This window comes from Mus pahari, chromosome 1 (assembly GCF_900095145.1).
Source record: "Mus pahari chromosome 1, PAHARI_EIJ_v1.1, whole genome shotgun sequence".
Lineage (NCBI taxonomy): Eukaryota > Metazoa > Chordata > Mammalia > Rodentia > Muridae > Mus > Mus pahari.
Window position 1 is genome coordinate 67497971 of NC_034590.1, and position 25708 is coordinate 67523678.

The 25708-nt window shown below is 47.8% G+C and overlaps 1 protein-coding gene across 10 annotated transcripts in view; it reads left to right on the plus strand.

Moving 5' to 3' along the window:
* Tenm4 (teneurin transmembrane protein 4) overlaps positions 1 to 25708 on the plus strand; it is a 710423-nt gene that overhangs the window by 430974 nt on the left and 253741 nt on the right. For 9 of the 10 annotated variants that reach the window (XM_029539636.1, XM_029539617.1, XM_029539632.1 and 6 more), the window contains one exon: positions 6406 to 6615. The exons of the other annotated variant lie outside the window; for it this stretch is intronic. In XM_029539636.1, the coding sequence (XP_029395496.1) occupies positions 6406 to 6615 (210 nt within the window). The remainder of the gene's footprint in view (positions 1 to 6405; positions 6616 to 25708) is intronic. 10 annotated transcript variants of the gene reach the window in all.

Sequence of the window (25708 nt, forward strand, 5' to 3'; positions counted from 1 at the left end):
GAGTTCAAATCCCAGCAACCACATGGTGGCTCACAACCATCCATAACAAGATCTGACTCCCTCTTCTGGAGTGTCTGAAGACAGCTACAGTGTACTTACATATAATAAATAAATAAATCTTTAAAAAAAAAATTAGCTTATACCTAGCTATATTAATAGTTTCAGTATATAAATCTGTGTTTATACTTAAGACCAACAGCTCGCTTAGCACCTACTCAACCCAGGAGATTTTCATGCTTACGACTTCATTTCCCCTGCAGTTTTAAAACACCAGTTTTAAAGTATGAAAAGAGCTACATATGCTCATTACAGAATGTTTTTTATGTTTTTATTTGTTATTTATTTGGGGGGACATGTGGAGGTTAAGTGGCAGCTTGCAGGAGTCTCTTCTCTCCTTCCATCATGCGAGCTCTGGTGCTTAAACTCAGTGTCAGGCTGTCTGGCAAGGAACTTTACACACGGAGCCATTTCCCCAGCATGCCATTGTACAATAGATTAAAGATGTAAAAGCATATTCAAATTTAAAATTGTTCACACAGTGATGACATTATAAAGTTTTTTTTTTTTTTCAATTTTTGCTAACCTTTTTTCTAATACATTTACCCAAACTCGTACCTTAGATAAAGGTCTTAGGAGCCTTTCCTGGGCTAGAAGAATCTGATTTCCTATTGTAACTGAAATCATTTCTATCCTGCATCTTTTTATTGCCTCTTTTAACCTCCTGAGCCACACAGGAAGTGTAGGCTGCTGTTGCTTCCATCTTTTGCAAAGCTGGACCAGGGAAGAACCTTGGGGATGAGTTCAGGTGAAAGGCAAGAGAGCTGCTTGGTTGACATTTCCCAAGGCTCTTGCCTCCTGCTCCATGACCACAGATTCCTCTGGTGTTGAGCTCAGTGTATACTTCACTGAGCTGTAACCACCTAATACATGGTCCAAATAAGATCCTTTATAAAAATAGGGTGCCGTTATTGATTAGTACAGAACAGCAAGTACAAATTGGGGCTGCCTCTCCCCCCACAAGGCACTCCCTACAAGTGACAGATGGTCACTCTCCATTCCCAGATTTTCATCCCTTTGAAAAGGAATGAGATGGAATCAATGCAAATAGCCAGGGGAACAGGTTCAGCAAATTGGTACTGATGAGAGACTCAAGGCTGGACCAGAGCACAGAGATGAGCAGTGCATGGTCCCTGGTTGGCTCAAGCAGTAGACATGAAGACAGTTGACGGGCATAAGATGCAGCATGTGGTGTTGCTGCAATAGGGCTGTTGACCCTCCACTGGTCTCCAGTCTCTTAGGTATTGTCAGCGCCCCTGCCTCTCCTCAGAACTGGACAGGACTTTACTTGTTCCGTGGGCAGCTAGACAATGGATGTCTGTTCATGAGAAGAGAGAGATGGTGCTCCATCTAGGTGAAGTGATTAAAGTGGCACTGGGAAAGAGATGCTGTGTCACTGTTTAGTGATGTTTGTAAGCTAGGCTCAGCACTTCTATGTTACAGAGCTTCTAGTTCAAAAGTGACCCAGGGAGTTTCTCAGGATCATCTCTCCCTAAAGGCCACAACTAAAACTGTGCAGATAAGGGCTTGTACTTGATGACACTCTACACATGCCACAGATTTCCCTACCATAGCCTGGATGGGGTTAAACACTGATCAGTACAATTTCCTTTGGGCAGTCAAATGGATTTCTCAGGGATGCTAAGTAAAGTGTGGGGGGGGGGAGCCCATCTTGTTAAAAGATCTTCTTTGAGCGAAATGAACTTGTCTATCAGTTAATGCCACACAATTTAGCCTTCTGATAAATTTCAAAATTATTCTCAAAATCCAGAAAGCTAAAAGATGTTCCTGGTACAACTACTATACTGTGGTTGGAGGTCAAGGTTCTTTACCTTCCTTCTTTCTCTTTGGGTGTATATTTGTCTTTATTTCATCATTGCTTATGGTGGTTGAGACAGGTGGCCTCCAGCTCACAGCAATCTTCTTGCCTCGACCTTCCAAGTGTTATGACACCAGAAGAGCATATACACTGGATTTCAAATGGTTTTCCTTTTAAAGGCTAGTATCAATTCACACAAAGGTGTGATTTAGATATCAGGATTCTTGGACCTGCAGTCTCTCTCTCTCTCTCTCTCTCTCTCTCTCTCTCTCTCTCTCTCTCTCTCTCTCTCTCGTTATATCATCAAATGATACAATTTTATAGAAGTCTCATTGGCAGGCTTGCAGAACTGTCAGTGTCTCCTTCTGAAATCGACCTCTTTGGGTCTCCGCATGGAGAGACAGCGGAGAGAGCAGTATTTGTTGAGCCTTACGGAGAGCAACCCGCCTCCTGGGCTCCTAGTGAGCCTCAGGCCATTAACTCCCAGCAACACTTCACTCACTCTTGCTCCAGTTTTTAAAGAAGAAAACAGAGACATGTAATGTCACCTGCTGGTGAAACTTGACTTTGATCCTGGGTTAGACCAGTGGGAAAGAAGATGGTGGTCTTTGTGCTTTCTCTGTGTCTCTTTCCCTGAGCCTGTATTTTTCTCTGAGCCTCCTTGGGAATCCAAATTAGGGTTCATCAATTTCCTTCTCAGGATTCAGTGGTAAGGCTTCTGCAAGGACGAGTTTTCTAATGGGTCCCTTTGGCCACAGACAAATGGTTTCATTGCTCTGAGTCTCCACTGCTTAAGCTTTCACATGGGAAATGAAGCTGTATCTGTAGCATTGAATGGGGAAGACACGCCCATTGCTGGTCTCCTGTAAGAGCTCTGTCATGTCTTCTACCCCAACCTTGCAGGTGTCTGTTCTCCCTCAGTTTGCCTAATTTTACCTACTCCATGCTAAAGTTGGATTCACTGGGACTGTATCCTAAGAAATGTACACAGCATATATGTATATATCCAGTGAAAGTAGAAGTGACATTTTCTAGGGGATAAATGAGAAAGGGGAAGGGCAATAAAAGAAAGAGTAGGGGAGAACTGGGAAAATATACTCAAAATACAATATATACAAGAATTAATGAAATTTTATATTATGAAGAAATTCAAGCAATCTGATATTTAATTGATATGGTTATCCTATAGTTTATGTAGATAGGCAAGTTCTTCCTGCATGCATACATAGAAAGTAATACACACAAATACTGAGTGACACAAAAGCAAATGTCTTGTTGGTGTTAAAAGTACAAATGTTTCTTCCTTGTCTACCTAAGCTTTTCAAACCCAAATAGCTATTTGTGCCCCTCCACCAGAAACTGGCTCTTCCTCGCTTCTATGGCTTCCTTGGTCGTTGGAATGGGGCATGGGAAAGTTTGTTCCACTCATACCATCTCGTCTAACCATAATCACAGTAGCAGCACCTGTATTTCTAGGCTCCCCTCAGCGTACCTGAACCCCAAGAATCAGGCATCTTTATAGGCTAAGCATGCTCACACGGACAGATTACAGCTCTGTCCATTGTAATCGTCTATGGCTGCTTGGAGCTTTTCTCACTTCCCAGATGAAATGAACCCCAGCCTTTCATCCCTTACATCTGATTGACACACTGCCTGGCCTGTCCTACCTCTGTCGTACTTAAAGCCCAAGTATGTGCTCCTCTCCCCTACCTTCCCACCAGCTCTCCCATGCTGGGTCTCCTGTATTCCTCATCTTCCAACCTGACAGTAGACAGTTGGCTGATATCTGTAGGATGAAGCGGTGTTTACCGTGCATGCGTAGGCATCCACTGCTCTAGGAAAAATAAATAGCTAAAGCCAAGGTTGGCAGCCCAAGCCTTTCCATCCATAGCAATTCCAATTGCTATGATACATGTATCGTAAAACACACATTACACAGAAACTTGAAATTTGTGAATTGACAAAGTAAATATGTCCTATTATTTTCTTGACTATTGGGAAATTATTCTAACTTTGAGATCACTGAGGTGAATGGCTGCCTATACATGCAACAGAAGGTAACAAACACAATTCGGACAATGCCTGTCCTTCACAGATGCTTCCCAAGCATACTAAAGTTTGACCCTTTGTTGGGGAACTCAGTTAGTGATGAGTGTTCATGGACACCCCGTGACCCAAGAAATGACCAAGACAGAAAAGCGTGGGGAGTGGGAAGCCTTGAGGGATGCATAGGGCTGGACTTGAACCTGGGTCCTGAACTTTGAATGAAACAATTTACTTAATTATATAATGGTGTCGTTGGTAAGCCTTGGCAGTTCTACTGAGGGCAGAGTCGGGGGCAGGGACCTGTCATAAGCAGAAATCCAAGGGCACAACAATATACTCTCTTCCTTAGCTTTGGTCTGATATTGTAACATCTTGGCATGGCATGGCCCAGTTCATCAAAGGCTGTGACAGGAGATTTTTTTAATAAAATATGAAAAAATGAGTATATATGTGGCTTAATAAATGCAGCCTGGTAAAAAATGTTTGCGGGAAGAGAAGATTCATAAACAGGGATCTTGATGTAATGGTTTTGTTCAATTCCCTAAATACTTGGTAAGCTCTGACTCTGGGCTCCTATATGCTCTTGTATCCTGGACAGTCACACAGATCATCTTTAGTGCTGATAGCAACTGCATAAAAACCAGAGTGCAGGGGGAGTGGACAGCTTTCTAATGGGCAAATGGAAGTCATTTTCCCCGAAATCATAGAACTGATAAAATGGTAGGCAGTGATGTAAACCTCGATTCTGTTAAACTTGGAAAGCCCATTCTAAGTGTGAACCATGCCCACAGGATGTATTTGTATTTTAGTGTTGCAGATGTTTAAATTATAACCAAAAAACAATGGTATCAAATAGGGGAAACCGGGCCTGTTCAGAGAAAGCTGTGTTCAGCTTTTTGTGCTGGCTGCTAAGCATGTCAGGGAAGGCTCTCATGGTGAATCAGGCTCTCATGGTTTAGACAGTTGAATCATGGCCCAAAGTTTTTAGGTGAAGAAAAAAAAAAAAAAAACAAGACCCAGAACAAAAAGCCAACCCCCCAAAAAATGTACCTTGGTCACTGATCCCCACTTCCTGCATTGTGATGAAGCTCTGAAATGAACCAGCCAAATTTCAGGAAGCAAGTCTATGAAGCACTGACTTGCTGTTAGACTCAGAGGTTGCAATCGCATGGTGGGAGCTGTAAAATACAGCTGGATTTGGTGGCTGTGAACCATGGGGCCTTCTGTTATGTGTGCCACCCAAATCAGAAGTTCTGAGCCTCTAAGGATCCTGCTAAATGTTCTGATCTGGGACAGGCTGTTTCCTGAGGCTACAGCCCTTCGCAGAGCTGGCGACATAGGGTTATGTCTTACACATATTCTGCCGGTCCAGGTGTGAGACAGTAACAGCCCTTGCTGATGGGCAATGCCTGTGTTGTATACTTGTGTATGTGTCTGTGCTTACGTTCTCTCTTGTACTCGATTTACTGCACGTGTGGAAAGGTTCTCCACAGACAAGAAGGTGAATGCTCCCGAGCTGTCCCTTCCTTCTGAAGAGTTGGGTGTTTAACTGTTGAAAGCCGCACCCTTAAAACTGTGTAATAGTTCTCAATATCACAGAAAATCAGAGCCAGGATCTCTGCCTTTTGGAACCCATAAAATGCCAGTGTCTTAATATGACAGACAGAGAGGTTATCATTTCAACTATCAGAACATAAGGATCCTAGTATATCAGATCTCTAGCACTAATATATGCAACAAATATCTCTTCTGTGCTTTATGTGAGCCTGGCATTACGTGACACTTTTTGGTTAAGGGAGTGAGTAAGACCGCCAAAACCCTTGATTTCAAGAAGTTTGCAAAGAATGTCAGAATTTAAGAATCATAAAAATGTTAGCTCCTCAGAGAACTAAAACACTGGTATGCTGAAGTTCTTAAGCTACTAAAGGTGGGGGAGAGCCTTAGATCATTTTTTCCAACTCTCACTACCTTTTTATGAGGCCCAGGACTTATTGCAGGCTAGTTGGATTCAAATCTCACTAATAAGAACATCATTTCAGTTCAGTGACATCACAGAATGGCTGGGTCGCAAGGGCTCGGCCTTCACCCAACCCTGGCTGCTCATTTTACCAGAGAGGCCACTGTGGCTTATAGAGGGCAGCCCGTTGTTCTGGAAAAAGGCTCAGTCAGCAGAAGATAACCCCAGGCTTTCCGGCCTCTGTTATAGACAGGCTAAACAAGAAGACCCTCCTGCTGTTTCTGAGGTACTCTTTGCGTGGCCCACTTTTGTGAACTGTCCCTGCTCTTCAGAAGGAGCGCTCGCCAACTTTCTCTGCGCGGGGGACAGCCCTTGTGTGGGCCACACGTGCAGTGGATCGTCGCGTTCAGAGTCCCCCTCCCCCGTTGATGCGTGTTTTATTTTGTTGCCTCCCCTTCCCCGTGTGCCTTGAAATCGATTTTCATTATTTTTTTTTTCTGTCTGTGTTTGTCTTTGTGGCCCGCAGGTGCTCCCTTGCATTGTTCATCTGCTTCATCAACCCCTATTGAGCAGTCCCCCTCCCCGCCCCCCTCCCCTCCGGCCAATGAGAGCCAGAGGCGGTTGCTAGGCAACGGTGTGGCCCAGCCAACCCCGGACTCAGACTCTGAGGAAGAGTTTGTCCCTAATTCATTCTTAGTTAAAAGTGGCTCCGCCAGCCTGGGGGTCGCAGCAAACGGTAAGTGCTTCTCTTTTTTGCTAACTTATAATAAGTTTGTTGCTTTTCTTTCTTCTCGTGGGCTATGCCTGCTCTCGACCGCTTGCAGCTTGCAGGGGTGGAGTGGCTTGGTGCATGGTGGGCTTGTGGGCAGACTGGGTAATTCCGCGGGCTTCGGGTAGGTAGCGCCTGTCTCTGCCCCATGGAGGAGACTTTATCTCCTGACAGGTGCACGAAACAGAGGATCACAGACAGCAGGAGACAAACACCAAGCAGAGACAAAGACCCAAATTGGAGGGTGGGGGACATGTTGCAGTGATTGGCTTGCTGCTGTGTGCAAAGCGACTGCGCCAGACTTAGTCACCTGTTGCTTCATTAGATTCTCCCTACAAGGTTTTGAACCGAGCAGGATTACAGTGCCCCTCATTAACAATATGAAAACAGAGAGAAAGGATGTTGCCTGAAGCCCAAGGCTGTTTTTGAAAGTTTCCTAGTCTGGAGTTGCAGGCAGCTACAGAGCTGAGTCTGACCACGGGCAGAACTGTTGGGTTTCAGCATGATCTGCCCATGGTTCCAAGGTTCGCTCCTTTTCTCTGCTTTCCTCAAGAGAAGGAGGTGTGAGGGTGTAGAGAAAGAGCACCACCCAGATCTTGCACTGTTACACTCGGCCAGAGATACCCACCTGCCCAGCAGCAGCCAGTGCATTTCTCCAAAAGATGTTCCTGCAGGGGATCCAAGCCACTATGGGGTGGACATAAGACTGGATGTGAGGGGGTTTGGGATTACAATAACAGAACCAAATTTTTCCAAATCTAATAGAAGAAAGTAGGCTTTTCCAGCAAATACCACGGGACGATGTATATTGATTTGGCAAGCGTTTATTTGTGAATGCCTGCACAAGCTAGAGAGGTGACTCAGTGATTAAGAATATATACACTGTTCTTCCAGAGGTTCTGAATTCAGTTACCAACACCCATGTCAGGAGACTCCCAACTACCTGTAACTCTAGCTCCAGAGAATCTAATGCTGCTGGTCTCTGTAGGCGTCTCTACGCATGCACAGGTATACACACACATATAATTTAAAGTAAAGTAAATCTTATAAGTGATTTATGAAACTGCATTCTAAGCCATATTCTGGGAAAGGAGCAGAGATGGAGAACATGAGGCAGGGTTGTTCGGTGGAGCCACACAGTTCTGTACCCAATCAAAGCCCTGTGGCTGGGAGCTTTGGACAAATCTCACTGACTCCCCAAGGTTTTTCAAATGTAAAAGCAGGCAGTGTGCTATCCAGGTCACAGTGAACAGCATCGTAGGGTCTGGGGTGAGCGTCCGGTAAATGTAAATGCTTACCCCATCAGCTGCCACTTCCCTGTATCGGACACACAGAGTGTCTCTGTGAAAACTCTCCACACATAGTGGAGCACTCGGTATGCTAGGAGAAACACCAGAGGCCCTCTCTTTATTCAGGAACAGGGAAAGAAAGGTGATAAGAAAGGAGCCTCGGGTGCTGGGTGACAAGGTGACTGAGAGAAAGTCTCACCACTGCCCGGGGGAGCTGGAAATGCCTCCTAGAGATGCCGGCTGTGTGGGAAAGAATGGGTCAAGTGGAGCAGACTTTGATACCAGCACTATTCTGGACAGGAGGGTCTGTCTACATGGACAGAGAATCCTGGGTAGGAGTTGGGGAGCCTGCTTCCACTCCCTTACACCTTGGAACCTTGACACAAAATAGGCACTGACCTGGAAGGGTGTGAAAGGCATCGACATAACTGGGGCTTCTCCAGGGGCTGAACAGAGCATGCACACACAGGCCCCGCGTACTCCGTGACAGAACCCCATGTCCCCAGTTTTGGGGACTTTCTCTGAGCCAGAGCATCCTTAAGAGGACAGAAGCAGGAGCCCTGAACCAGGGGTGAAAGACCTGAGTTCCAGTTCTCTGGGTCACTGGATATCTGTCCTTGGTAAATCACTGACTCCCTTCAGGCCATCTTGCCAGTGATGAAGCAGTTTCTAAGGTATTCTGGTTTTAATAATGTCATGTGGTACTGCTGATCATGACTCTGCCAGTCAGGACATGAGCTTGTTGAGGAAGAAAAATTACATGTGTGAATACATATACATATATCTACAAATACATACATGTGTGTATGTAATACATATATATGTGTGTGTATATATATAATATTGCACATATGTATAACAAATATAGGTATATTGGTAGATAATAATGTTCTGCATTCATTTCTGGCTAAATAAGCCTTTCAGGAAAAAGAAGAGGAGAGAGGAAAGTCCTTAGTCTATCCCTTTGCTACTAACTGACCCATAGCTGCGCCTTTGTCACATGCTCTGAGGCACTGTTACTTTGTTGCTGTGCAGGGACCACCGGAGGCCACTGGCCTGCAGATGTTTGCTCACTCCAGCTCCTCTGTGCTCCTGTTCCCCAGGGACCTCCTCTTACTCTGGATCCCTTCCCCAGGGTCTCGCTCTGGGAGTGTCTCCCTGACTATCATTAGTAAATGTGGCCTTTGCGGGAAGGGAGAGTCTGGGGTCTGCTTGGCTGTTGTTCTGGGGTAGGTGCCATGAGAGTCTATGTCTGTGCTCCATCATCTTTCTGTCCCTAAAGTCCCACATAGGAATGTCCTGTGGGTGCAAGTGACAAGAAGTAAGTCACCACATGTGGCTCCAGTAAACGTTAGTAAAGTTTAATTTGATTTTAAGGGGGAAGTGTGAATATATTTTATTGAAGTTGCCTGTATTGTTTTTGGTAATTATAGAAGTAAGGATACTTATTTATACCCCCGGATGATCTAGGAAAGTGGAAGTGACACTCTCACATAATCTGTATTCCAGAAACAACCATGTTCGGCAGTTTTGTCCATGGTCTTACAAATGCTCTTTTTTCAGTATTCGTTTATTCTGTATTGATTAATAAATGAATGAATGACCCAATGAGCAAGCTACAGAGCCAGCTCCCCAATGTGTCATCTCAGGAAGGGTCCCCATTCCCCCCCACACACAGTTGCTCCATCATGGGGTAAGGACAACTTTCCATAGTTATCATAGTTTTAAAAATAGCAAAGCTGGGTGCTAGGGATGAAAGTCAGAGGGAGAGAGCACTTTGCTGGCCTGAGAGGCCCTGGGCAGGATCAGAAAGTAACAGAGATGGTAGGTAAATGTCCCTACCTCCATACATCATCTTCTGCTACTGAGCTGAGGCTTGAGGCCACCTGAGGCAGATCAAACGCTAAATCCCCAAAGTGCAGCTCGCCTGAGACTTCATTCCCACTGTACCTTAAATGATGTGGGCTGCTTCTCTGGCTACTGGAGGTTGACAGCGCAGAGGTTTCTCGCTTTCCAGTGGTTTCCGGAGACAGTGGGAGGGAGTTGGCCCCTTGGAACCTGTTTTCTCAGGGCCCAGGCTGCCTTCCCCCTGGAGTCTCTGCCAGCAGCTGTGTTAGCTCCAGGCAGTGCTGGGACCAGGGTCTGTGAGGACTCAGAGCTGCCCTGCAGAAATCCCCATGTAAAGCACAGAAAGAAGTGTGGGACATCTCTGCACAGCTCATTGTCCCCATGGAAAAGAAGAGAGGGTAAGTCGCTCTTTCTGTCATCACTATCCTAATCCTCCCCAGGGCACTCGTACAGAAGTCACCCATGTGAATAGAAAAAGATCAACTGGGCACAGTCCAGGAGCTCAGGAAGTGGTTAGGATTAAGTGGATGCCTGTCCTAACCCCATAGAAACGTCCAGAATCAACAGTGTTTCATCAATCGAGCTAATCTAAATTCTGAAGCCAGGAGGCTTTGGAACCTTAGGGGTGGGGCTTAACAGGGTCAGGAAGTGAAGAGCCCTGAGATAGTAATAAAGAGCTGTGGAGAGCTTCCTGAAGCCAGAGAAGATAGGTGAAGCATCTAATGAGCGCCTTCTGTATGCACACACTTCCTTTATGTGCATTATTGTCTCTGGGCTTCAGTTATTTACATTTCACTTTGGGGGAAACTGAGGCCCAGAGATGAGGACAGTGAAGTAATCATGACCCCACTGGAAGACAAAGACTCAACCCCAATGCATGCTTGCCTCTGTCGTCTGTCTTATTTCTGACTCCAGATTCGGATCTTTCTGTATCCAGCATAAGACTGAGAGGGAAAAAGGACTCCCACCAGAACCAGCTGGATTTTTTTTTTTCATTGTAAAGAACTCCGGGTTGTTTGATTCCTATTGCTCACCTCACAGGCATTTATGAAGCACCCAGCACTGGGGAGCCACTTTATCTTAGGGAGTCCCTGACTCCTCTTATCTATCCTGCGAGCTATTCCAGTCTCTGGGACAAGAAGTAACATGGTCCCGGGGAGGTTAGCCACTTTCCTTCCTCCGCTTCAGGGAGCCCCTGATGCTAAGGTCAGATTTGAACCCTCGGTCTGCCTGAGACCATAGCATGGAATCTTTATGGTATATTTTTATGGGGATTTCAAGGGTTTCATAGATAAATCGGGCCAGATATTTGCAACATAAAATTTTGTTGCAGATCCCCCAAATCAAACCCTCCACACGTGTCCTTGGCTCCCCCCCCCCCCCCCCGGGCTCCAGGCCCTTCCTGCCTGGCCTTAGAAAAAGCTTCAGTGGCCAGCAGCAAGGTTGTTTGGCATTTTCATTGACTTGCTTAGAGGTCTTAGGCAGCTGGGAGTATTTTTGTTTTGACTTCCAATCCAGCAGAGGAGTGTTTATTTTTCTTTCTAAATGGGAAACACTGCTATGTAGGCAAGCTCCTTCCAAAAAGTGTTTTCTTTAAAAAAAAAAAAAAAAAAGACCAACTTAATTTAGAACCTATGCAGAGTTCCCAGGGGAGTCTACTGGGTCCTTTTAAGTCAGCTTGTGAAATCAGAAGGCAAAATGAAGCCAGCTTCTAACGATAGAGAGAGGTGCCCAGCCAAATTGTCTTTCTTTTATCGCTGTGAGTTCCATGGAACCTGTGGCAGCCATAGGACTTGGGTCTGCCTGCTTGACACGTTCCCAGAGCGAAAGGCTTCTGGGGTGTGTAAAGTTCTCTGCCAATCCTGCCCTCAGCTTCTCTCAACTCTTCTTGCATCAAAAGACACTTGTTGGTAAACCCATTCTCGTGACACAAGCTGCATGGGGAAATCAGTTCGAGCTCCTCTTTCCCTGCTAGGGAGACACACTGATTCCTTCCTTTCTTCATTCATCCCCAAAGACATGTTATGTACATGTTGGTGGGTGCTTTTCAGCAAGATGAAGGTGAAGAGTGTTATAAGCAGAAAGCTCTTATTAAGTAAAGGAGCCCCTGGGAACCACATGCCTGACAGACTCCTTTCTTCTCAGATCTCACAGAACAAATGGAGTATCCTGTATGTATGCTTGTCCTAAAACTCCTCCTGTCACCAAGTACATCAGCATCTCTTCAGAAAAGCATACAAATAGTTTATACTAGTGGGAAGAAAGGAAGACAGCAAGATAGACAGCAAGATAGACAGACAGACAGACAGACAGACAGACTCACTCCAGGCCTCGTATCATTTCAAGACACATTTTTGCAACCAAACAAGATTGATTGTTTGGCTTTGAACCCGTGATCCTCCTAAGCCAACCTCCCAAGTCCTAGGATTACAAATATGGCTACCCACACCCATATCCATGCCCAGCTTCAAAGTTGTTATTGTTGTTTAATGTCTATTGGCATGCGTGTGCATGTGCGCGTATAGGTCAAAGACAGCCTTAGGTGTCATCTTTAGCAATGTTGCCATCTTCCTATGGCCTAGAACTGACCACTTCGGTGTGTCTCGCAGGTCAGTGAGCACCAGGGGTCTTCCAGTCTCTACCTCCCTGGCACTGTGATTTTAAGTGTCCACCACAGCACTCGGCTTTTTATCTAGTGGCAGAAATCAAACTCAAGTCCTCACACCTGTTAGACAAGTACTTGACGGGCTGAGCCATATCTCTGCCAACAACGTTTGGATGTCTCACTGTCTTTAGAACAGACACCACCTCTGCTTGTGACTCCATTTCCTGGCCCAGTTTCAAGTGTACGAAGGTCAGCTTTGGCTTTGCCTGATTTCTAACTTGAAAAAAAAATCACAACTACATTGAAAAGTCAGTTAATGTCCTTTCTTCCCCCTTCCCACTTACATGTGACACACAGCCATCCCAGGACCGGTGCACTGAGCCACACGGACACAGCCATGCAGATAGAAACTGGCCCCGGTGCAGTCAGGATTCAGTGTGGCCTAGGTGTCTGCATTCTTTGTCCTCTGCCAGGTGCTCCCCTAACTAGGCCTATGCCTCCCACCAGGAACAAACTATTATGGCTCCTAATTGGGGGCGGCAGGGACAGCCTCAACAGGGTCATTTCTATTTTATGTAGTTTACAAAGCCCTTTTTCATGCATTACCCCGGGCAAACCCTGGTGACTATAATCTAATTGCCACTTTGGCTTTCTAGAAGGTATGGCTCCTCCTTGACCCTACAAAATAAACAAGTCACACTTTGAATTAATATAACCCAATGTCCAGGGGAAGCCAGGGACCTCTCATTAGTCACTCACGTGACTAGAATGCAACCTCTGGCATCCCTTTCCCACCGGTTTCCCCCAAATGCAGTTGTATTAAAAAGAACCAAAATATCAGGTACTGTAGTGTGTGGCTTGGTTGGCTCTCAGGACCCCAGGGCCACCCCATGAGGAGAGGAGGCATGTCAGCCGTGTGTCCTGACTTTTCCCATCTGGAAACAGCCGGCTTTGTGTTCCTGTTGGTATGTGAGTGACTGGCTCTACAGAGTCCTCATTTGCAGCAGACCACATCAGAAAGTACCCCCTGACACCAGGGTGCCCAGGCTGTTGAAGAGGAACCTGGAAGGAAGCCAAGGAGACAGAGGAAGTTAGCACAACTCCCATTCAGACAAATCCCTTTCCGAAAGCCCACTCACATGCAAGCAGCTCCTTTTCTTAGATGCACAGAGCCTCAAGGATGACTGAGCTCAGGGCTTGGCAAGCACTGCGTGCTGGAGGTAAGGTGTGCAGAGGCAGCTCTGTGTCCATTTGGGATTGGCTTATACACCAGTCAGTCAGTCCTGTCTGTGAAGCACTCTGTCATCGACAAAGCTTACTGTCCAGTTACAAACCTCAGCTGATGGCACTGCCCAGACCTGGAGCTGCCATGGGATTCCACTAGTGAGGGGGCTGCAAAACAGGACACCCAAGTGACCCCTTCAGCCTGTTTCTGACCTTCTGTGTCACCCTCGGGAGTCTTTGGGACTGGACACTGAGGGACCTAGACTGAATCAATGTTTTCCAGGCCTTGTCTCTATGTCCCTGTCACAGCATGGACCCTCGAACCATGCCTACCTACACCATTATTTATGTTCTTTTAAACTGCCTCTTTCCCCAAACTTTTTGGATTTAACTGAATTTCCTTGTTTTAAGAGGGAATTGTGTACTGAGACTGCAATTCCCTTGCCATATGGCGAGTGTATGATTGGCCATAAATAGAAGCTCACTGTAAAAATAAATACAATGAAAGCAGGTTATCATGATCTGGTGAGAACATGCCTGCTCAAGGCTGTGGGGCAGAGCCTTGGCAATCTTTGTTAAACAGGGACATTGGCAAGTGTCAAATGTTAAAGCACACACTGGGTGCCGATCTGAGGTTTCCTCTGCTTCATGAAAAGGGTTAAAGAAAGAAGCCCTCCCCACGAGAGGAATACTCAATGGGTGTTCCCAGCAGACACTGAAGACCATCCACAGGGGACACAGCTCCACAGCCTTTTCTAGACCGCTGTCTACACATTTAATGCCACCTTCACAGCCTTCCCACCTTGAGAATAAATGTCTCCAGGCGGCTCCCCTCACCCAGGCATCTTCCCTCTCCTCAGCTTGGTCTTTGCAGGCCATCTGTTCCTGCCCTCCCCCTCTGTCTCTGGCCCTCTGCCCCTGTCATCAGGTCTGAGCTGGGTGCTTTGAGCTCAGCTGGATCCCCCATTACTGGTTAATGGCTCTCAGTGTGGACCAGGAAACCATGTGGCTTCCTCTGAACTGCCATTATTTATGTAGGTGTTTGAGATTCAGCAACTTAAAAAAAAAAAAAAAAAAAAAATCTCTTTGCTTTACAAGACCAGAAGAACCAGAAATGGCACAATGTGGAACCAGGGTAAAGATGGGCTGGGAATGGGGGTGTGTGGATCCCCGCTGTGATGGGTGGCCACCTGGGATCTGTTCAACCTCTTCCTGTCCTATCTCTTCTTCTGTCAGATTTATTAGCTTCACAAGATTGCTGTGCAAATGAGAAGACAAAGTGTTTTTTCTATTAGCAATGCCCAGTGAAAGCTGGTTTCCTTCTTGCCCTTCTGTAGCACAGAAGAGTCCAGATATCCCCAGAAAAAAAGGCAAATTCTTTCACTCCTTCCCCTCCTGGCTTAGAAGAGGCACAGCAATTAATAACTCTGCCCAGGAGTCCTTAGCTGCCACCCCCCCACACACACACACACATACACACACACACACACACACACACACACACACACACACACACGCCGCCACCACCACCACCACCACCACCACCACCACCACTACCACCGCCGCCGCTGCTGCCCTGAAAGATTTCAGGGAGGGAGGGAGTGATGGAGCCCAAGGCAGCAGCTAAGCAAATATAGCAAGGGGGTCTTAGAAACGGTTGCTGAATTCCTAGCCAGAGTTTCTCCACTGTTGCTGGTCCCCACTGGTCCAGCATCCTGATGCCTTTTCCTCCTGGCCAGCGGCCTTCCCTCCCCGTGGAGTTGAAAGGAGAGGAAACTGGCTGGTAATTCATTTATGCCCCCTTCCCTCTCTCCTGGTAGATCATGTTTCTATAAATAACCCTGGAAAGCTCCAGCAACAGCTCATGATAATAGTATGTATATTTATACTTCCAGACCCTTCTCTTCAATGCTCCAGAGAAAGCTCTCTGAGAAACACACCTGATGAGAACTAGTGTATACTCCTCTCTATCTGTGACCTCGGGAGATCTCCTGTCTCACAAGGTGCCCCTCTGTGAAAGGGGACTGAGGACAGCAGCCTGGGGCTGTTCTCCAAGTCAGAATGGGGGAAGAGTCCAGTGTGTCCCATAGCTGCCACTGTCCCCTTAGTCACCTCTCTTATTTATTAGAAACAAATAGGGGGCATTTTCAGGATGAAAAGGTTATTGCAGCTGAAGTGGAGTTTGATGACCTGTCTGCTGTCATCCTGTAAAAAAGTGAAAGCTGAGATGCGACCCACCTGTTTGCTGATTTTACAAACTCTGCTGTCTTCATTCACGGTGCTTCTTGGTCTATCCTTCCCCTGAACTATTGCAGTAGCATCCCCTCTGGCTGGCTGCCTCCTTCTCAGCCCTCTGACCACCCAGCTCCTTCCCAATCCCGATTTTGCCATCTCAAGGCCTCACACCTATAGTCAAAGCCAGCCCAGGCCCTCTGTCCAATGCTTGCCTGCAGCGGATTTCTGACAAATGCCAAGAGAAAAGCTCCTGTACTCTTACTCACTTTAAAGTCAGACCAGGGGAGGATTTGCTTTGACTGATATGGAAAGAAAGAGGCCTATTCACCCCCTCGGAAAGAATTCAACCCAGCAAGTCATGATCAAGTACCATGTGTTTAGGCCCATGGAGAAGAGCCTCTGGGAGATGGACTCAAACCTCAACAGCTCATCGCTGAAGCAGGCAGGCCTCCATGAGGACAGAGCCATGAAGGTTCTGTGCAAACTGGGAGAATCCCTGTACCGTATGCATGCTCACCAGCAGTTGGCCGGACTTGGTACGTGGCAAGTCAGTTGCCTCTATGTAGCCAGATAATCCCAGCTTCGTGCTGGGTTTAGAAGCGTTTCCTCTGTGAGCAGCTATGTGAGAGAGACACTGGGGTGCACTGGAACCCTTGACAGGAGGCAGGGCTCTCTTCTTCTCTGTGGAGTGAAACCTAAGGTGAAGGGCCACAATCAAGGCCACACCCACTCCTCCTTCTGCCTTTTCTTGGGCTGCTCTCTGGCAAACTCCTTTTTCCTGGGGTTTCCTATAGGGATGGAGTAAGCAGTGCCCTCTAGAGGCTGGGATGTGTGCTACCCTGCACCCAACTCACATCAGAGACCACTGAGTGAGGGTGATATTCAGGGAACCAAGCAGGGTTTGATGCCACATTGAGACTGTGTGGCAGAAAAGTACGCGCCATCCATCACCAAGCATCTGGGGGCGGAGGGGTCATGCTGGGTGCTTTGCCTTTTCTCGCCCGCACCCCGAAACCTCCCCTCCCCCATTGAGTCAGCCAGGAGATCAGGGGGTTTCAAGCAGGAAACTTGCAGTGTGGCCGAACTGCTCTACTAGCTGTGATTAGGGAAAGACCAGACCTCTGAGTCTCCTCCTTTCCCTGTTAGTTAGCATGTGATGGGAATGTTACCAACATTCCTGGCTGGTGTCAAACTTGAAAAGGAAATTTCATTTGTAGTCGTCCTTGTTTCTAGCGTAGTGGATTGACTAAGACTTGGGAACACACAACAGTCTTCAGGATCACTCAGCTAGCAGGTGCAACGCTGGCCCAGTGAGCCTGGCCTTTCAACCCAATCTCTTCCTGCTCAATTGGGTTCCTTCTTTGGTCATCTAACAGCTTTTGTCCTCCTTTCTTGACAGCCCCCCACCCCACCCCATCCCACCCCGATCTTGGGGAACCTCCAAAGCAGATGAGCGGTTTCTTTTCTAGCCCCCTTGCCTGGAGGGCAAAGCTGCCTGTGCATTTTGGCACCAAACCCAGGCCCTGATCAGATACCCACTGAATGGAAGTTGCTGAGTTGCACTACCCCTGTTGGGCCCCTATGTGGGTGACAAGATGATGCATGGGGTCTGGCTGAGCTGCTTATTTGTCTGAGCTGGTGATGGCCTTTATCCTGAGGTGAGTTAATGGCAAGGGGGCAGGGGCCCCTTAAGGCCTGGACAATGGCCTGGCGTCCCAGGTCATCTGATCACTCAGAGGCCTGGCCCTCAGTCCCTCCCAGCACAGCAGGCCTCTGTCCCCTCTGCTTCCCATCAGCTTCCCTCACCAGCCAGAGGTGCTCCCAGCCCAGCAGGAGAAGCCTTGGGATAATGCATCAAAGATTACTGTGATAACAAAGGATGCTAGGGTCGTGGGATAATGTGCCCCCCCCCAACCCGCCCAGGGCCCACACCCGGCCAGCCCGTACTAGATTCTAGCTGCTCTTTTTGATGCAGATTCCAGTTCTACCTTTCCCGCAGGCAGCCGCGGCCCTCCAGCGTCCACCCCTTCCTGCTTCCCTGAACCACTCCCCCCAGTGAAGTAAGTTCTTGGCCGCACTGGCCTTACCAGCTGCCTCAGTTACAGTCGCCCTCCTCCCTACAGCTCCTTCATTGGCATCTGAATACGATCCTATTTGATGACTGTTTTGAATAGTGGGCTTTTTTTTTTTTTCAAAATTGGAAAACTATTGATTAAACTTAACTGTTTGTATGCAGATTGGGAGCTGAGACTCAAACCTAGCCTTCTCATTGTGGACTTTCCCCTGACGTGTTTGTTCATTCACCCACTCACTCATTCATCCATTCGTCCTACAAAGATATCTGGGATATTTACAGAGTGGCAGACATTGAGCTAGATGCTACCCTCTAGGAGGGGCTTAAGCATCAAAGTCCAGCATCACTAAGGGGTCAAGGCACACAGACACATTACCCTATAATACGTTAAATTTCTAAGGATTTAAAGTCCAATTAAAGAGGAATTTAGGAAGATGGGGAAAAGGCAAGTGTGAGAATACTTATTGACCTGGGCATCCGGCTGGCTGCTGGAGACCATGACTGGGCGTTTTCAGGGCACAGAAGCCAATCTCGCAGAAGGGCGGAGGACAGAGGGAGGGCAGAGGCAGTTTAGATACCAGGCTCTCGGAGCTGGTCCTGTGTTGCAGGCTGCTTTCCAGTTACAAAGGGAGGATGGAGCCCTATAGCAAGGATCCAGTGCCCAACAGAGCTCCAAGGTGGAGCTGGCTGGGGGTAAGGCCGTAAGGAGTTCAGGGGTTCCGGGTTGTGACTCAGAGGTTGAGTGCTTGCCTAGCATAGGCAAGGCCCAGCAAGAACAGGACAAGAAGAGAAAAAAAGACAAGAGGAAGAAAAATGGAAGAACAAGACACAGAATCCACAGTCGATCACACCACACGTAGGCAAAGATGCCAACCAGAAAGCTAGTGAGAGAACACATCAGCCCTTCCACAGTGCTGGGCAGGTCACAGAGCAAGACGCTGGACTGTGTAGAAAGTCGATGCCAGGACAAAGAGGAATTGTGGGTATTTGCCTAGCTGTGAGGTACCTCTAAGATGAAGAGAAACCAACAAAATACAGCCAGATTTCACTCACATTTTGGTCAGATCTTACTAGTTTTAAGCTGTAAGGGATTCTTTAGATATGGTGGGACATTGCAGAAACATGGCTTATTTACAAGCCTGCAACTTGCTTTTAAAAAAACTACAGGATATAAATACTGCAGCAGAGCAATATATTAGTCAGGGCCATCTAGGAAAAGAACGTAGGGATGTTTTGTGCTGTCTCAAATTTCCTCTAGGGTTGAGACTTTTCAGATAACGGTAGAGGTTGTGCGTGGGTTGGAGAGAGACTAGAGTTCAGAAAAGGGTTCTTTAAAACAGGTGAGACAGCCTTTTTTTGTAGGGAACACCCACTCGCCCATCACCTTGTCTGCTGGGATAAAGGAACTCTCTGAAGCCTTACAGAGGATCCAGAGCCGAGGGGTAGGATGAAAGGAGTCTGGCTGGGCACAGAGGGGACCTCAGCAAGGCCCTCAGCAAGGCGAGAGAGTTGGTAATAGGAACCACATTGTCCCGGGTGTAGGCAGCCCCACCCCGGGATCAGCTCCTCTCTGCTGAGGCGAGGCTGGAAGAAATTATGTGCGTTCATACTTGTTAAACAGCCTTGGCACCAGAAGTGAGCCCCGTAACCCTAGCTTTACAGTGGCCTGGCCACAGTTAAACCTGGGTCAGCCCCGTCCCTGCACCCTCTCTGTCAGAGGTTTATGGCTGCAGCATAAAACAGTTCAGCACGGGCTGAAACGCGAAAAACCTCCAGACTGCAAAGGAGAGCGTTCTTTTGTGAAGTTTCCTGAGGGGGAAACGGATGGGCATGAAATCTTTTCTGTTCCTTCTGCTTTCCCAGTCAGGCCCCAAGCACACCGGTTTGTGGCACTCCCCGCCTCAAGCCCAGACCACAATCCAATCAGACCCAGACTCTGCTGCGTTCTGTGTTTGAGGGTGGGGGGATCGGTTGCTGGGCTAGGGAAGTCCCCTTTCTGAGTGGGATTCCTGCAGCTGTGTGGCCTTGGATAAGTTGATTCTCCTCTCTGGGCTTCTTCACCCTCAATAATATTTAGCGCATAGTTGCCAGCCCACACTGATGCGTAGTTGTTAGTTATTGAGTGTTCTACGAACACAATATTGACTTTGTGTGTGTGTGTGTGTGTGTGTGTGTGTGTGTGTGTCAGAGTATGTCAGAAACAGAAATGGGCAAAGTATTCGTCCAGAAGTTTTTGGTTTTATCTGAAAAGTAATCAAAAAGAAAAAGTATGAGGTTTTCTTTGTTCGTTTCTTTGTTTATTATCTTGATTTTTTTACATTGATTTCCTCATCCATGCTTGCACATGCGTGCATATCCTATGGATGAAAACCAGGTAATGAGGCTTGGTCACAAGCATGTTTACCGACTGACTAATCTCTGGTTCTCAAAGTACAATTCTCAGTAGAAGATAAGTCATATGGAAATGTTCATTCACACACACACACACACACACACACACACAGAGAGAGAGAGAGAGAGAGAGAGAGAGAGAGAGAGAGTCTGACTTTCTCCTTTCAAGACATTTTGTCTCGGGGAAAGCAGGAAGAGGCTTTGAAGAGTCACAGCTCTAGATTCGAGCCCAGCTTTACCACTTAACTGATGGAATGGCCCAAACAGATCGGTAAACCTCTGAGTCTCAGAAGCGTCCGTTGTGCCACAGAGTGTGACACTGCCAGCCTAGTAAGAGAGGGGTGGTGACCATGAGAGACTAGCTCAGACGTTTGACAAACAGAGCCACCATTAGTCCCAAATCTGAGAGAGACCGAAAGCCCCCTGAGAGCCAGGCCTGTCTCTCCAGAGTGGGCAGCAGCAGGGCTGAGCACACAGGCAGAGAGCTAACATCCAAAGCTCTGCCCACACCCTGCCAACCCTGGGATGAAAATGTGCAGTGATTGCTACTCTTCTGGAGGTGCAGAGGTGAACCCTTCAAGCTCCGGGGGAGTTGAAGGACTTGGGGGACACTGAGCAGAAGAAGAAACTTCCATTTGTCACTCCAAAGCAGGGCTGCCTCACACCGGCCCTAGGGAACTGATTCTCCTAAGCCACCCCCACCCCTGTTTTTTGAAGTATAGGCTTCAGGCTCCCGAAAGGAGGTTCAGAGCACAGTGGAGTTGGGTGTCTTGTTCATTTCAGCAGCATGAGGCCTGAGAGCTAGGTGGCTTTGGAACAGGTTTGACGATTGAATTCAAAGCATGACAACCCCAGCTTCCATCTCAGTTAGCACTTCAGGCCTGGCTCTCCTTTACTACAGTTCTAGAAACTCTCTGGGTCCTCTGGACCTCTCCTGCCTTAATACTAAAGCCGCCTGCTCTGTTGGCCTCTGTGGGATAAGGCACATGGCGACGTGAGTACGTGAATATGTAGGAGAATAGGTGTGGGAAGGTGGTCCCTACCAGCAAGTTCTGGTACCATAGGCACATTAGTACCTTTGTACAGTCAGTGTCCCCAGATGTTGTATGTAAACAGACATGTTATGACTAAAATACCTGGCAAACGGAGTGCTACTACCGAGAAACTTTTTCAACGCTGAGCAGGAAATGGGTCACTTCGCTTTCTGATTGGAGTATCTGTAGTTTTGGCTTTGTTTTGTTTGTGACAGGGTCTCACGTACCCCAGGATGGTTTCAAACTTGCTATATGTAGCTGAGGGTGGTGCTGAACTTCCAATCCTCCTGCCTCTACCTTTAGACTGATGAGATTACCAGTGTGCTTGCTCCTGCCAAGTTCATAGGATCCTGGTGCTCAAGCCCAGGGTTTCATGCTTGCTGGGCAAAAATTCTACCAATGGGGATCTTACCCTCAGCTCCTTGGACATGTCTATTCATGATTGTAGTTTTAATATTAATATGGCTCCTGGATTCTTGGATCCCTCAAACCATCCTGTGGGCTATCCTATCTATACTATCACCAGAGATCTAAGGAAGCTTTATAGTAAGGGAAAATATAGTTTTGGACCTGCCTTGACAGTTTCCATTGCTCCAGACAGATGAGAATTTATGAGTGGCAGTTAAATGATGTCAATTTGCTGAGTGTGAATTCCTGCTGCTACACGGAGGGAGGAGCTACGTGAGGAGGACAGATGAGGGTGGCAAGGAGACAGAGATTTTTTTCCTGGTCCTCTGCAGGCGGCGTCGGCATGTCCACCTAATCTCTGTACTACCCAAGATAGGAAGGAGTGTCCCCCCTGCTCACAGCTACCCCAAACCTTCACCACTACACCAGGGTGTCCTTTCCCCCACTCTGCCTCGCTGCTTCCAAAAGACAGGGTGTACTGCTTTGGACCATCCCTCAAGCTCCTGGAAACCAGCCTAGAAACTGGAATATGAAATCACTGCCTTTCTTCAGGGTTTCTCCTGAGCCAGACTGAGTGAGGATCGCTGCGTATTAGCAGACGGAAGCCAGTTTAGGGCTCGTCACCTGCAATGTGCTCACTGAGGATTGTTGAGTTCTCTGAGGCTACAACTGGAATTCTAGCTGGATGCCATTCCTGGGCCAGGAAGAGAGAATCTAAAAGACTCCTCTCTCCCACGTTCCGAAGGGATCGGTTCATCGGATGAATGGTTTGGTGGAACCCTAATTGCGCTCCAGAGGCCACCAGCCTCCAAGACTTCTAGGAGTTCCCTTGCAAGGACAGGTGCTATTGTGTCCAGTGCTGACTCTGGGGCCATCCGGAAAGGCTCCAGTTCACTGCTTTCTCCGAGTGTGGCCACAAGGCATTAGACACTTTGTCTCCCTTACCGATGACCATTGTTTTTCTCTTCTGCATAATAAGGATAATTATTCTTATGTTGGGAGAGAAGAGAGTCCTTGGCAAGAGAGATTCAGAAAAGATGAACAGAGCAAAGGGGACTGGTACCAAAAGCCTGGGATGAGTCAGCTCTTTGACCCACCAGCTCTTTGAAGACAGGCTATATCATAGTGCTCCAAGTTTGCACCTAGGGGAGGACTGCAGAAAATCTACCCTTGCACCAAAGGAACGGCAGCTGGCAGCTTGCTCTAACAGTGTCCACGGTGTCTCCAGTGTAGCTAACTGCACTCTTCTGGTTCTCTGTTTTCAAGGGCCTCATTCCCAAAGTCTCCCACTTGTAGAGGCTGAGAACAAACTACTAACCACATCACGGGAGTATCACAGGGAACCCGTGAGGTCTGTGCCCAAAAGCATGAAGCCAGCACACAGTAGGAGATCAGGAAAGGCTGAAGCCTACAGAGGAGAAGGCTGGATAAAGACAGGTCAGGAATGCAGTCTGGGTTCTGTCAAAGGCAGCTCCTGCCCTCTTCAGGGACAGCTTTGTGAGGTGAGAATGAGTCAGGGCAGCCTGGGGAGAGAGCCTGCTCTGCATTGCAAGACACCTAGGGGTGGGCTCGGAAAGGGTCAGTCCGTCCTGGTTCCCATGTCTGCCCGCCGCCTAGCACCTGCATCCAGCAGACTTCTAGTTGGCTCCCTGCCAATGTTCTCATCCCTGCCCCCCCCCCCCCTTGCTGGGACCAAGCTGCCTCCAAGTCACACCTGAACCCATGTCATCAAGACCTGCCTAGGACAGCCCTTCCCTGCTTGAATAGTCTACCCACTCCCTCCCTCTCAGCCTAGCTTGGAGCTGTGCGAGGTATCAGCTGTGATGTGGAGGCCCTCCTGCCCGTCCCTCCTTGCTGCCCTTCAGGACCACCTGGTCCCTTGCATGCGTTTTCCCGCTAGTACCTTTCCTCAGAGCACGAGTGCTTTCATGTGTCGGTTCATGGTTCATCTTCACAGCAATTACAGAACAGAGGCTCAAGTGGGTTTCTAATAGCTGAAGCAGCTGAACGACTCAAACCCCACTCTGTGTGCCCAAAGCCAGGCAACTAACAGGAGACCGGCCCCTATGTCAAGTGCCTGTTTGTCTCTGTACTGCTCAAGGAGAGAGCTCTGGAGACACACTGGCGTGGAGTGACATGCAGCCCGACCACTCCTAATGCGGGATGTTTATTCATTCTCTCCGTTGACAAAGTGAGGCAATTTGTCAGGCTCTTTGGGTAAGTCTTCGGGGCACAGGGCCTGTGGTGAAGACAGCTCTTGGCTTGCACATCGAAAGGCTTGAGTTTGCTATTTGTGGTAGGCGTAGGACTAGAGACAAGAGAAAAAGGCAGCTGTAGAGATTGGGGTAAGTGCTTGGCTTGTCAGAAAGATAATCTCCCCACACCTGGGTTCTGGAAACACAATCCAGGGCTCTGGGATGCACTTTAATCTGTCACCAGCATGTCCCCACAGTGACCTGCCCAAGTGAATCCAAGCCCGTGGGGCTCAGGTTTCAGGCCCATTCTCAGGGTCCTCGAGTCCCAACAATGCCTGCCTGTCCTCTGGAACTGCATCTCCCAAGAGGAATGTTAATGGGATGGAATATGGTGGGGGTGGGGCCTAGCTGACCTAAGTCTGGGCCAGCAGTTTAGTCAAGTCTCTTGAGCTCCCCTGGAAGCATCTGCTAGTCTTCCATAGGGTCATTTAAACTGTCCCCAGGAAGAAGAACCTTTCTCGATTCTCCCTCAGACAGAGCATCAATCCTGCAACGGGGGGAGAGACCTATTTAACCGGAGCCCAGTCTACATCTTGTCATGGCTTCCAGTCAACTGAAAGGGCTTCAAAGGCAAAAACCCTGGGAACATCAAGGGTGTTCAGGAACAACAACAGGACGGGGGCAGAAACACTGCTTTCTGGCCATGCAGCAGTATTTCCAGGGGCTACTTAAATCTCGGGGATTTGGTTTGCTTTGGTTTGGGTAGGTTTGGTTGGTTGTTTTCTTCAATGCTGAGAACTGAGTCCAAGGCCTTAGGCATGCCAGGCAAGCCGTCTACCATGTTGCACCCCAGCACTTAAAATCCTATTTTCATAACAAAGATATAAAATTCCTCTAGAAGAAACTGCATAGAAATGGGATGCCGGACACGAACCTACTTTACTAGTTTTATGTGCATATGATTAGAAGGTCCTGTCGCAGAAAGAAACATTCCTGGCTTTTTCCAGGGTGCTGAGGCTAATTAATAGACTTTTGTTTTATTCTTTGTACGTCGCTCCATACATGTTGTGATAAAAGCATACTACTTTAGGGTCCATAGAAAATTAATTTCTTAGAAAGAAATTCATTTCCCCTTCACCAACTGCCAACCTAACCCCTGCCCTGTAAGAGCCGGTGGCCTAGCAAGGGCATGAACTCACTTGTTTTGTAGCACATGTAGCAACTGCACAGGCAGGTTGGTTAAGAGCTACTGATTGTTCTGGGAGCTCAAAGTGTGATTACATCTAAACGCGCCTCTCCGGGAGGAAGGTAGCTGTTAACTCAGTCTGCTTATAGTTACCACGGGCTGCGGGTAGGGACCAAGAGAAGGATCGGGAAGGCTGGACACTTCTTGTCGATCAGACTGTGTTAACTGGGAATTCTCCCGAGCAAGGAAACCTATTTCAGAGAATGCCATGTCAGAGCAAAGGAGCAGGCACGAGTGTGAATTAGCACTTGCCTTCCCCCTCACGGAGGCTGGAAAGACCGTGGGTGCCTCCTAAAATGAGCAGTCACAGGTTAAGTTTGTATGCGACTCCCTCAGGCAGCAAGAGCCAGGCCACCCAAGACTCTGATATGGGCAGTTCCACAGTGGGGAGAGCAAGCCCGCTTTTTAGACCCAGAAACATCCATCTTTGGGTCTGAATACTGCCTGGAAACCGTCCTTTCACACTTTGCTGGGAGAGAGTTGCTACAGTCATGTGGAGTCTGGTCTGGGA